The sequence below is a fragment of the Pseudopodoces humilis genome, chromosome 3 (assembly GCF_049639895.1).
Source record: "Pseudopodoces humilis isolate 2021_Gansu_Grassland_sample_001 chromosome 3, ASM4963989v1, whole genome shotgun sequence".
Lineage (NCBI taxonomy): Eukaryota > Metazoa > Chordata > Aves > Passeriformes > Paridae > Pseudopodoces > Pseudopodoces humilis.
The window spans coordinates 69,964,741-69,978,546 of record NC_142202.1 but is presented as its reverse complement, the minus strand read 5'-3'; the positions used below and the strand labels follow the sequence as shown (position 1 = coordinate 69,978,546).

General features: G+C 45.2%; 1 protein-coding gene across 2 annotated transcripts in view; it reads right to left on the bottom strand.

Annotated features, from left to right (window-relative positions):
- Nucleotides 1–4,466, bottom strand: part of SCML4 (Scm polycomb group protein like 4) — a 41,415-nt gene extending 36,949 nt beyond the window's left edge. For both annotated transcript variants that reach the window (XM_088053486.1, XM_005518252.2), the window contains exon 1: nt 4,266–4,466. In XM_088053486.1, the coding sequence (XP_087909612.1) occupies nt 4,266–4,466 (201 nt within the window). The remainder of the gene's footprint in view (nt 1–4,265) is intronic.
- Nucleotides 4,467–13,806: the final 9,340 nt, after the last annotated feature.

Below are 13,806 nucleotides of genomic sequence, written 5' to 3'. Positions count from 1 at the left end.
CAAGAGGAAATAAACAGAAGGCAAGGCTTGTGTAAAATGTGTTGTGTGGAAGCCCCTTCTTGGCAGTTTCCTCTTCTAGTGAACAATTTACTGCAAAATTAATTGCAACAAAATGTGCTGTACAGCCTCTAGGTACAAATAAATGTCATTTTATTAGGGGTAGTAGAGAATTGGCCTTTTTTAGATTAAGGTAAAGCAATGCCTGATTAGTGCAAGAAATAGTACACTAAGCAAACAATAGCTTAGCTACTTCCTGGCCACTGAAACCCTGAGTAGTCCCTGAATATAATGAAGCATAAACCTCAAAGTATTCCACTTAAAGATGTCTTTTCTTGGATTGAGTCTTCTCTATTGAAAAGCCAACCAACTAACCAGCTGACTGACTGAGAGCTTGCCAGTAGAAAGCACATATGCATGAGTGTCAAAAAAAGCAGTGGAGAGAAAGAGGAAAGGAGACAGAGGAAATCTGTCAGAGCTCATTGGGAAATCTTTGTGGTAAGGCATTTGAATCAGCTTTTGACTATCAAATGTGGTAAGTTTTAATATGCACAGCATGAGATATAAAAGTGATTGCTTTAAAACAAGATCTACAACCAACCCCCCCAACTCTTATGGACTTTCTACCATGGAAATGAGATCAGAGAAAACAGATCAGGGATTTCAGGTAGGAAACAAATGTGTCTACTTTATCAAAGTCACCATGCATTAGATGCAGAGAGAGTGGGCCTTTGTGCCATTGATGCTGGCTACAAGTTTGAGTATGCAGTGCCTGGGGATGGGGAGGACTCTGCTGACTCCTGCAGTCTGCACACCCCTTCAGAGAAACCAGGATTCATCTTACTGGTATTTATGTCATCACCCACAAAAAAAAATGAAAGAAGGTGAAGAATATTTTCCAGGTAACTTTTTTTTTTTTTAATTTTTGAAGAAGATCTCTGCCAGCTTGTATAATAAAATACAAGGGAAAGAAACATGATGAACCACAATACAATCTCTTCCTGCAGTTTTCTTAAGCCACTTAGATGCAGGTTCTCATTTTTATGGCTCCCTGTTCCCCTGTACCAGTTTTCCCTTGTCCTGAAATACAATTCCTAGAAAAGGCTGGGATTCACCCCATCCCCATGGGCCTTTGTCCTTCCAGACAGGAGGGCAGAGGCACCTCCTGGCAATGAGAGCTTTTGCTGCTGGAGATAGAACCATCTCCAGCCCCCCAAAAATGTGCATTAAGATGAGGGTCCAAGCCAGCCTGGTCCTGCCATGTGGACTTCTGATAGCTGGACAGAAGGTTGCCATTAAACCTACACCAGGGAAGCACAGAGCTTCTGGGCACATTTTGGGGTCCGTGGCTCTGCACTCCTTGTGTGAGGAGACTCAGCATCACACAAGCCCAGTCACTGAGGGTGAGAGGGGAGGTCAGCTGGCAAAGGGAAATACAGTCCAAGGTCTTTTCCACCTTTTCTTCTTGTGTCATGCAATAACTTTCTTCTGCACAGCAAATGATGCAAGCAAGTCTGCACACAGCCTCCTACATCCCATCAGTGTTTCACAGCGAATGAGGCAGGTAACCTTGACAGGAGTGTATACAACCTTGAAATCCAAGCCTGTATCATAGGACAGGTGAATAAACAGGACACTTTTAAGGCTGTCTGTGCAATCTCATTCCCAATGTGTCCAAATCCTGACTGCTTATTTGTCATCATTAGTATTGACTTCTAGGGCAGCAGGGGAACCGATGCCCCGTAATGGAAACTGTCACTCCACACGTGTGACTCGCTGCCCACCCCACCTGGCAGGAGCTTGCAAGGTTCTGGCTGATCTGGGCTGGGGCCACCTCCCCATGTGGGAGCTGTTTTGCTTGCACAGAGGGACAAACTGTCCCTTGAGCTGCTCAAAGGGGGCCATGGCCTTGTTGCCCTCTGGGAGGATGGTCTGTGCTGCAGTGCTGCCCCATGCGCTTGTCCCTCTGCTGTCCTCTAACACGGCGAATCCCTGCAGGATGCTAACAAACCTTCCCTTGCACAGGCTTTCTAGGCAGCTCTTCAGGGCTGCTCTCACTCACAGCCAGAGAAATAAAACCCACCCATCTACTAACCTCCCCCCCAGCTGCCAGAATAGTCTTTTTCCCAGAGATTTAGAGAATCAGAAAGAATATTGTATTTTGGGGAAATGTAACATTTTATGGCAAATAGCTCCACATAAGGTACAAAACAGTTTTTGGAAAAACAGCTGATGAAATTTTATAGCCAAAGCTGTGAAAAAATAAACAGGGTAGCAAGGAAAAGACTTTTCTTGGTGATGAAGTGTGATGAAATGTCATTTCAGGAAGACACAGATATTTGCTTCAATATCAATGAAAACAGGCAATGGGTCACCTGTCTATAAAGAGCATGTGATTGAAAATGTCTGTTATTCACATCTCAGTCAAAATAAATTTAAATCTAGGCTGTAAATTCCTAGTTTCTTAAAAATTCAGAAGTATTTTTCCATCTGTTCTGTAATAATTCAGCTCTCTGGTTGCTATAAAGAATTTGGTCGTCTGCCATTCGGGCAGGGAGTAATTTTTTTAAATGCATTTAAAGTCTTGTGGTAACTGAAAGTCATACAATTATCGAGCTAATTAAATCAAGCTAGAGTTCCCCATCAAAAAATGTAATCTTTGACTCACGCTGGGGAAGTGCTTTGGATGGATGGAGAGGGGTTCACTTCAGCTGACCACGCAGCGTACGAAGGCACCTCGCGGAAACATTGCTTTGGTGTATGAATCCTACAGCACAAACCAGCAGCCCCAGGCCACATGCCACAGGTGCTGCAGCTCACAAGTGTCAGCTCCATCCACCTAAGCCACTGGTTATAAAAGGATGATGCCTTTCTATGTGCCACACTCGCCAAGAAAGAACCTCATCTCAGATCCATTGCCAAAGGAGGGACGCTGTTGCCTCCTCACTAAGTGCCTGGGGACAAAGCGGAGGAGTTTGTGGTACCCAGCCAGGGATAAAGTGTCCCTTTGGAAGAAGAGGGGGACACAGCAATCAAATGCTCGGCCACGTAGGTCCAAAGCACAGTGTTACTGCAGCATTTCCAGGAATTTAAGTCTACCACTTCTCCCATTTATATATATATGTGGTGGTTGGTGAAAGATTTTTTTCCAAGTGGATGGGTGCATTTAGGATAGAACAGAACATATCCCCCAGGATAGGCAACACCCTAGACAAGCCCTTCTCCAGGGAAGGCTGTGTCAGCTTCAGTGAATTTTTTTATTCACTTTTCTGTCTTGACACCACAAACTCAAGCAGCTCTGATTTTCTATCAGTCAACAACTTGCCCTCCTTGTGTAACAGTCTGCATTGTCTGCACCAGAGCTCGTCCAAAACAAGGAACAGGCGTGGCAAACACGTACAGTGCCCCAAGCTGGCCAGAGACAGAGGCTGAGAGATGAACAGAGAATCCACTGAACACAAGATCCCTTACTGTGGCCCAGTTTCACTCCCCAGAACAGATTCTCCTTCCCCCAGCATCACAGTCCCATTTTTGCCTGGTGTGAGGCATCACAGTGGCACTGCTCCCGCTGGTGCTGAGCCCACTGCAAAGCGGTGTGGTGGGAGAGACCCAGCCCAGCAGCAGCATCGGAAGGGCTTAAGGCACTAAGGGTTCCTGTCTTTCTTTAGTTCTGCCTTTGCCCCAGGGTTGAACAGAGAGCTGGGCAGTGAGCAGACAAATAAAGTGAAATCCAGTTATTTTTCTCAGATGTCCCTTTTTTCTTTTTTCCTTTGGACAGTAGCTTTTTTCCCCCCTCTCTTTATTTCCGCTCTCTTGTATTCCTTTCCTTCTCTGTTTTTGTTCAATTTCTAATCACTGTTTGTGAGAGGGAAAAAAATGACAAATGAGAAACACTTCCCCAGAGGTGTGAAGCCATCCCACACAACACAGTGGAAAACATCTTCAAACAGACCAAATTAAAATAACTTTAACCTTTGAGAAAATATATATGGTGTGGTTCTTGGGGTTCCCTGCACAGGACTAGGAGATGGAGTCAATGATCCTGATGGGTCCCCTTCAACTTAGAATACTCTATGATTCTGTGATTTTTTTCACCAGCTCAGGTAGAAGAGAAACCATCTTCTCTCTTTTTTTTTTTTTTCTTTGCTTTGCTCTGCCCCAGACCCGCAAAACTTTTCCTCTATTCCTGCATGTTAGCTGAATTTCTAGAAGAAAATGTATGAAGACCAACAGGAGGCGGACAAGGAATGTGAAAGTCATGCATCTACCTTGTGCCCAGGTTTTCTGCCTCTCTTCTTTGGGATCTTCATGGCTGGCAGAGCACCGGCTGGGGCCGAGAAGAGGTTGTGAACAGCCATTTTGATGGGCGCTGGCTGGAGCGGGGGCCGCCCTCGCTTCTTCCCTGCCATCCTGGGGGACTGCATCTCCCCAGCAGCCAGGCTGGGGTCCAGGCACGGTGGGTGGCTCATCTGCCCGAGGGAGAGAAAATAACAAAGCAAACCAACTCTTTATTAAATTTTCATTTTAGATCTTTTTAGTCCAAAGGCAGATTGCTCAGTGCTGTCGTTTTCCCCGTTACCACTGATCACAAAGCCGCAAGAAACACACCTGAGTGGGTGTCTTTCACCCTGGCTGGGATTCACCTGACCACAGCTGGTCTCCAAAGCTGGACATAACCCTTACCTTTCCCATTTCCCTCTCCTGATCATGAGTGCTGGAGAGGGACTTGCTTGGCTGGGGAGGCTTCTATTGCAGATATCCAATAGGTGAATCCCACAACTACCTCGACTCTGTGTCCTGCAGGTAAGTGTGATGAAAGCTCGAGCTTGCAGCCATCAGTCAGTGCCTGCTTTCAGATGGGCTTTGGAGGAGATCTCCTAAAATCCCTACCAACTTGATTTTTTTTTCACGAATTCCATGGTTCTGCAAATCCTGCCTCACCTCAGAAGTACTACCAGTACTGAAATGGACTTCCCCCCTCTTCATCTGCAGCACTCCTGAGTGGGGAGGCTGCCAGCACAAGGTAGCCATAGAGTAATTGCCAAACATTTCCTCTCTGCAGTTTTATAACATCTGTTACTAGGCATGTTAGCAGTGGACTTCTGGATGTACTCCATTAATGCAGTTACTTCACCACAACTCCATGCAGCTGCTGAAATTGAGCAGGGGGAATGGAGTGGAATCTGGTCCATTTTCCTCTGCCCAGATTTTAATAAAGAAAACAAATATACAACCATACACACAATGCCAAGGGAATATACAGCATGCTTCACAGCTTCTAGTAAGGGTCACCTACAAGCAAAGGTTAATTAAAAAAACAAAAAAAAAAAAACAGCTGTAAAAATATTGTTTTCATATATGTTTTCAAGTGTTGTTTTGTCCAGGCATTTGATTTCCTGCATATGGACAGAACAGTAGTCCCAGTCCTGCCTGCATATATTGCTAGACACAAAGGTCTAAAAGCAATTCTCATACTTTTATGATAAGCCTTGTAATGGCTAATGTTGTCAAAATTGTGCTCCCTCAGGCAAGTGATAATGGAGGACTCCCTGTTTTCTGTATTTTTTCACAGAGCAGGCTCATAGCTCTCTCAGCTTCAGAGAAAACCTAAAGATGTGGTTCAAGAGCATCCTCTACATAAAGCAAATAAAGGTTCATTTATTACTACAAACAACTACAATTTTTTACAAAATCTATAAACTATAAAACCTACAAATTTCTCAGAGCACTTCAGATTTCACAATTTCAGAACCCAGTGTGATCAGAACTGATGTTGCTGGGAATGAAATTGGGATTTCTCACTCACGTAGTGGGAAGGATACCACTTGATAGAGGTCTCTGGTGACAAGTATCTGCAGCTGGGGGCTTCTTTGTTTCAAAGGCAAGTATGTTATGCCTGGTTAAAACTCTGTAAGTGTGACTAACCAAAAAGAAACCCTCTGGTTTATTATCCAGTCTGTAGTTTACACAATCGCCTGTATGATAAAAAAATAGAGGGCTCCCAGCCCTACCCTCCAGTAAATGCATTTATTTGCAATATGTTAAATCCTGTGTGTTTTCAATAATGCTAGGGGTATCTGCTCTGTTCAGATAGATCCACTATATATGATGAGACTTACAGATTGGCTATAACATTTCCAGTCGTCAACCCCACCTGCCTAAAACTCTTATGCAAATACTGAATGTCAAACATCAGAACAGAGCAAACTTTGCAGTGTCTCTGTATTGTCCAGAGCCACTGGGGTTGCACTCGCTCTCCAGGCATGCTCAGCCAGCTTAGGAGCCCCCATGAAAGCCTGCCATGGGGCTCTGATTTTTACCAAAGAAAGCCTCATGTGACTGCAGAGTGTCCTTTCAGGGTTAAAATCATCAGGCTTGCCACAGCAGGAGTTGAATGGAAAGGCCCAATTTACCATGAACATCACTGCTTTCCTTCTGTGTCCAGCAGTGTTCATTTTCCTCCCTGCAGTGCTTTCTGACAAACACCCTCCGTGTCTCTTCCACCTCCCAAAACAAAACATTCCCAGGATCTTACATTACAGGCTGTCTGCAGGCAGGGAGTGCAGCAGGGAAAGGAAATGCAACAATTACACTGGATTTGGCACCAAAACATACTGAAAGCCCAGTGCTGCAGGCTCTGCATTTTGGTGTGCTTTAAAGAAAACCTGGCAAGATAAACCTTTGCAGAGGAGCTTGGTGGAGGCTGAGGAAGCAGATCCAGGCCAGGTTTGCTCCCTGCTTGAGGAAGGGAGTGGCTCCTGCAGAAGGGGCCACTGGTGTCCATGGGGCTGTGAGAGAGGTTGTGCACCTGCACAGAACACTACACTGCATTGTCTGCATCATATTCTCCTCTGACAGTAAAAGTAACTGATGGCACCTCAGAAACTCTGAGTTATCAATCCCCAAAACAAGAGGTACTGACCCAGGGCACTTCTTTGTCTGAAATGTTGCTTTCTTTTGCAACTGGTGAAGTATTAAATACACAGTGGTCAGGAAACACTCTAAATGTTAACAATCACAGTTTTTTGTGCTGTTTCTGCGCTCCCAACACTTGTGACATTGTGCTTTGGCAAAACCTCTTAGAGCTCCTCACAACATGTGCTGACACACAAGACCCAAATGAACTGTGCACAAAAGGATCTCAGCGTAACATATTTGATTTGATACAGCAAAGACATTGTCAACTTCAGCATACATGCTGTTGTAATTACATTTTATTACAAGCCCAACCATGACTTGGTTCTCCTTTCTTGTGTGCTAAGGGAAACGCGAGTGCTTTTGGTGGCATTTATTGTCACACTGCTGCAGATCCTGCGAGGCAAAGGTGCTCCCCAGCAGCAGGGAAGGGCAGCAGACACACAGAAACTGCTTCTGCCTGACAGTGAGGGGTCACAGCACGACCTTCCCTGACAGCCAGAAGGAAGGTCTTGGGCAGGCTGGAAAAACAGGTGGTCAAATTGCAGGTTGGCCAGAGGTCAGAGGGACACAGGGGTTTGTCTGACTGCCCCCAACAAAGTCAGGGAGTTACCTTGGAATGACTTTCCTAGGGTAGCTCTGACTGCTGCCACCGCCTGGGCTTGACCCACAGCTCACTGCTGGAAAGCTTGGTAGGTTCAAGGCAAGTTATGAGAGTTTGATGAAATTTAAGGGCAAATTCAAGGAAGCAAATTACAGGCTACTAACAAAGGCATCGCCTCAGCTCAGGAAATCACTGTAGTACAAATAGCTCTGGAGTGCTATGGGAGGAAAATCAGTATATGTTTGCCCTGTCCTTGCACTTTTCCAAAGGCACTAGCTTTGGATGGCCAAGGATGGTGCAGCTTCACTCTGACCTGGGTCTCTCACTTTTGTATTCTTAGTTTAAAAATAACAGCAGGAAACTATATTTATGGCTTCTCATCCCTTAATGCAGGGTTACACACAGGCTAACCTCTCCCGACTTGTCTCTCAAACACAGCCATTTGGAAATACAATTTCTTACCCTGCCTTCCACATTGCTCCATCAGATCCCAGGGAGGAGGCAGCAGGGGAACACCTCTCCCCACCTCGACACCTAGGCAAGCACTGCAGGGAGGGTGAAGTCTCATCCCCTCTGGCAGCAGAGGTTCAGCTGTGACTTCAGAGGATCCTGAGGAACACACTATGCACAGCAGCCCGCCCTGTGGGGTGCCAGGAGTGGGGAGAAAACATTCCCTAGGCCAACACTGGTGAGCTGTAGGATGTTTCCAGCAGCCCAGGAAGCTTTGCACCATGCGCACCTCGCACCATGTGTTGGTGTGTACGCTGTACAATTAGCGACACAGATTGCCATGCTGGAGGCTACAGCTGAGAGCAGAGAGAGCTACGGTGCATTTCCTCCCAAGCTGAGTGTTTTTGATGGACTGCAAAGATCCATTCTTAATAAAAGTAAATGTCTGCAATAAATGCAGCTTTTAACCTGCACTCCAGTAACTGCAAGGACTGAAGGTAAAAATACCACATTAAATTTTATATCTGTAATTCCACAGGATGATCATTTAAACCTGGTTTATACCAGGTCTCATGCAAACCTGTGCCTGGACAGGCATAGGGATGTCACATAGGGAAGGAACAAAGCAATTCCTGCTTTAAGCCAAAGGAACATGCAGGGCTGCAATCAAGTAGAAAATGTGCCTGTTCCTCAGCAGCTGAAGGAGATTCCCTCCCCTACACCCACTGCTCCCAGCTGCAGAAAGACTCTGACCTGTTAGCATTTGCAGCCCTGCCTGCAACTCTTGACTCCTGCAGAGCTTTGTGTCTCACTGATCTACATATCCTACAGCTGAATGTGGAAAAGATATAAACTTCTTGTGATCTTGTCTGTCTTTTCTTCAGATGTTGTTCAGGAAAGCAGGTTTGTTTGGGAATATCACATTGTTAAACAAGAGGGAGGAGATACCCTTCAGTCAGTAACATGACTATTTTCTCCTCTTTCTCTGTGCACAGCAGGACAGCCCTTTGACTGTGACCACTCTGAGATGATGGTCTGAGGAGTAGGTGAGCAAAAAGAAAAGCATTGTCAGATCTAGAAGCCAAGCTTTAAACCTGCCTGCTCCTCCTGGGGAATATTCAGGGACCTGAGACATTACACATCTCTTCATCGTGAATACCAAAGCAGCACCGCGGAGTACATGAAAGGTAAAAGTTTAGTGAAGCAGACAGGAGGAATTTTTTGCTAATAAAAGCATTGAGCCGATATTCTCTGCATGTCTGTATGTGATTGCCTAATGACCTCTCATGGTGAACACCCATTTCACCATTGCTCAAAGAAAGGTCAGGATAATTTTTATCTGTGGCACAAAGTTCTTTTACAGTCATTTGCAAACCTCTTCTCTTTTCTTGCCTATTGCTTTGGGGATTGAAAGGAGAAGCTGCTTCTCTGAGGGACTCTTGCCCATTTTGACCCCAGGAAGAGTACTTCTATATAAAACTCTTGAGACTGTCTAGCTGACAGGATATAGGTAGACAGGCCTATTTTCCCAAACCAATCATTCAAGAAAAAATCCCCAACACAAATATCTGTGCTGGTGGTGTGGGAACCAAAAATGGAATTCACCCCACCTAATTTCAAACCCCAGTTTATCTTCACCTCGTTATAGGTACCTCTGGTCATTTCAATGTGATACCGTGTCACATTTGCCAAAATATCTCACACACTTCAGGTCATCTAAGGTGACACTAGATGACTGTTTTAGAGAACCAGACTTAGGTGTAGGGAGTAATTCAGTAACAGATTAAGATACCTAAATGCCTACATTCAAACACTTGGACACAGGTGTCTCTGTGGATTCTGCATATCTGACGTCCCATGGTGTCAGGAGAGATGTGTCTAGTATGGTTGAAGGTGTGGAGATGTGTCCAGATATAAATGGATGAAGGTGCCCAGGTATAAATGTAGTTTGTGGTGGCTTCAGTGGCTCTAGGGTCCACTGATCAGGTCCAGTTTGTCCCTTCCTTGTAGACATCTTCATTTAGGTGAATGAAACAAAAATTTATCTCATTTCTGAAAGTTAGGTTTGACTTGTCTATTTTATACCCAACACTGGGTGAAGTTTATCATGTCCTGCGTGTACTTGCTTCTTCTGATTATAAAATGAGTCTGGAAAGACAAACTAATGTCAAGATGTCTACAATGCCCTTGTGAATCCCATACTTGGTTGCTCATGCCTACGTGCAGTGGCCAGTTCTGTGTTGTCCTGTGTTCCTGGTCAGTAGTACATTACATTGCGGAGGAAAGAATTGCCTCTTTGAAAGTGAAAACTCAAGCTTCCTGCATAAGAAAAATGAGATTCCTGGGCTTGTTTCAGCCTCATTGTCAGATTCCAAGTTAGGAACTTACTATCCTTTTGGTGTCTCACTTTTTCCACATGTCCCACAGCATCCCCTCCAGGGGCCAGAGGAAAACCAGACATGCAAAGCAACCTTCCTGGGGCAAGACCAGCTGAGGGCAGGATCCAGGCTCCTCATACTCCCATCACCCATGCCCAATCACTGCCATATGTTGTTTCTCAAGGAAAAGTGAGCAAAATATTTCAGTACCTCTCATTTGAATAAATTAATATTTCCTCCCATAGTTCCTTGAATGGTTCACTTTTTCCAGCTATTTTATGTTTCAGACATTTTCAGAAGCAGTTTAGAAAAGCTGAAGAAAATGCAAACACATTTTCTGCTTGAAGGCACTCCCAAGGAGACTGATCCTGAGGTATTCAAATAGATATTTGTGAGTTTTCCCTACACAGAGCAGTGCTAGAGTGAAGAGTGTACACAGATTCAAGAGGGGTGAATGTGTTTTTGTTCTGGACTGTGAAAACATGGATTTCTAATGAGCTGCAGCCACTTGTTTGAGGTGGTAGCCCCATATCATCTCCTTGCAACACAGAAGAATTTTAACCCTCCTTGATAGAACTGAAAGTAGTTGCAGCATCCAAAACAACATTTAGCAGCATTCATCACTGCAAAGACTTTGTGCACCTTGCCCTGGAGCCACCGTGTCAGCCAGGGACATTGTGGGAGGTGACAGTCTTCCTTCAGTGACATCACTTTGTACCTGAGACTTTTGCCATGGCAAAAAGTTGATTCACTTATTTAGTCTACTTTCTTGCAGAGTAAGAGTTCATGTATTTACAGTCTCCTTCTCTCTGGGCTCAGGAGTGGCAGAAGGGGTCCTGCAGCAGGCTTGTTCTTTGGGTGCTGAGAGCAGGTCCTGGTATTTTCAGTTGCTGCACTGGGGTCCAAGAGGACTGGGCATCATGAAAGTAGTGTCTGTGCTGTATCCTGCCCTCTTCTCCTTCCCACCCTCCAAGTGCCTTAATGAAGAGAAAGGGAGCTGGTAGAAAAAAACACAGGATTCTTCAAAATCCAGACAAAAGTTGTTGATGGTGTCTGCATGTTTTGTTCTTACTAAGAGCAAAAGAAAGGGAAAATGGTTCCCAGTGTCTTCTTAGAGCCTGATTTTTTTTTTAAAGTTAAATTCATCAGCAGTGACAGTGTTGTCCTTGAGGAGGTGTTCTTTTGAAGGATAGCACCCTGGTGACAGCAGGTAGAGCAGTAGCTGCATGCCCCTTCTCACTCAGGTTTGCTTAATGAGCCAGAAGAACTTGAAAACCCTGGCGAGAATGGGACCCCCAGGAGCAGCCGAGGCCAGCCTCACCTCCTGATCTTACCTTTCTTCATTTGGCTTGACGTTTTTGTTGCAGATGTGTAGCCTGTAGCAGGAGGGAATGAAACTTTATGGAGGGTGAGTGAGCACAGGCAGAGCACCAAAGGAAAGATGTGGAAAATGGATAAGCAAGGCCATGTGAGTGACAAGGGTCATCTGCAGAGGTGGTCAAGGCAAATGTGCACAAAGAAGGGACAAAGCAAAGGCAATTCCTTCCTTCCCTCTCTATCTCGTGTGGAGCTAGGCCCCACTTCTGATATTGCAGAGAAACAAGAAGGAATACAGTGGACTCAGTGTCCAACCATGGAGGGATGCAGGCATGGATGGGGTTCCACTTGCAGATCTTTGCTTCAGACTGTGGTTTACCATCTGCAAGACAAGATCTCAGAAAAACAATTTGGACCCTCCCCTCACTGTCCTGAGACCTCCTGCCTCAGCTTCTGTGTAATACACAGGTGCCATTTTGTTTTGCTAAAAAGACACTTAAAATCCCCTGTCCTGAAACCCTGAGGGTGGTAAAAAGGATTGCTGGGGGACCTATCCAGGAGCCATGCAAAACTCCCTCTGGGATCTTGGAGAGGCAGGATGGAGAGCTAAGGCTGAGGGCTGATTGTTATAAGTTTGGTATTTATTACACAAGTAGATGCTCCTGCAGGCTTCCAAGCTCTGCTTGCCAGGCCTTCCTATCAGCCTACCTCCACTTCATTTCCTCACCTCCCCTGCCTCATCTGAGCATCCTCCCCTTGGTGCTGACAGGCTGAAAAGTCTCCAAAGGAGATAGGTACTCTCCCCCACTGCCTCCACAGCCATTATACTCCTGCTTAGGTGGCTCATGACACCCTGCATCCATCCCCAGCATCTCTCTGGATGTAGGGATGTGTAATGGAGGGCTGCTCCCTTTCCAGGCTGCAATCAGCCTCCACCTGCTTCTCTGCCACCCTGTCTTTAACCGTCTGCAGTCTGGGACCAAGTGAATTTTCCAGTGACTGGGAGGACTGTAACACAGAGCACATCATTCCTCTCTCCCTGACCTACCAGGTGTGATTTCCAACACCAAGATCCTCAAGTTTAGGTTTCCCCAATTCAAAGCCCGAGTGCTGGAGATGCAAAGATGCCCAGTATGTCTGACAATCTGTTATTAATAAATTAATTAATTATATGGCACTGAGGCTGTGATTCTGAACCAGCAATTTAATTTAAACTGATCTGATCCCTGAAATCATCTGTAATTAACAGAAAGAATCCCTACAACAGAAACTGGAGTCAAATTGAAAAGCTCCCTGCCTTCCCCAGATTCAGTTTAATAAGAAATATAAGCAAAGTTTATATGGTAAAAGAGAAAATTGTCATGATGAACAGCTTGAGGTGGTCTGGATATTTTGTGTTGGTATTTATTGCCTCCTGTGCTACTCTCAGTGTTTCATTATGGCTTACACACTGCCATCCTGAGTTACCTTGCCAAGTAAGTAAGTTTCTAATACAGAGACAGCCCCTGTCCTGAGCACAGCTGCCATCATTCCCCACCTTTCTTGAGCCCACAATATGGGACAAAATTTCCATTTTTCCTTCTTTTCCAGATTAGATCTACTATGTGAAATCACCAGGGCTAATGTGCCTACTTGAGGAAAAAGATGTGGAACTCTCTCCTCTTTCCCACTGAAATATGCTTTGCAGGCAGTCTGAGCGCTGGAGAAGCAGTCCACTGCTTCTCCAGTTGCACACAAATGATGTACCCCAAGAACCCCGGGGTGCTTGGCATCCATATCCAGCCCCCCTGCTCCTGCACCAGCCCCTGTGCTGCCCCCCATTCCCCCACCAGTAAGAGCCAGCCACTGACTCCAGGAGGGATTCTCACCTACACACCTGACTGGATCACCAGAGCTGATGTGCCTACCACACGTATCTGTCCCAAGAAATAAATTAGCCCCCTACATCTGAAGAACTGATATTACAGAAGTCAATAGGGAAATATCTTTTTTTGGACAGAGGGCAGAAATTTCACACATTTCTCACATAAAGTTAACTTTATTCCTTAGGGATCTGATGCACTTTTTTATTAGATTTTGAGAAATAAGACTTATAAAAGATTCATCCTGTTCTGGCATAAACTGGAGTAGCTCTTACGTTTCTGT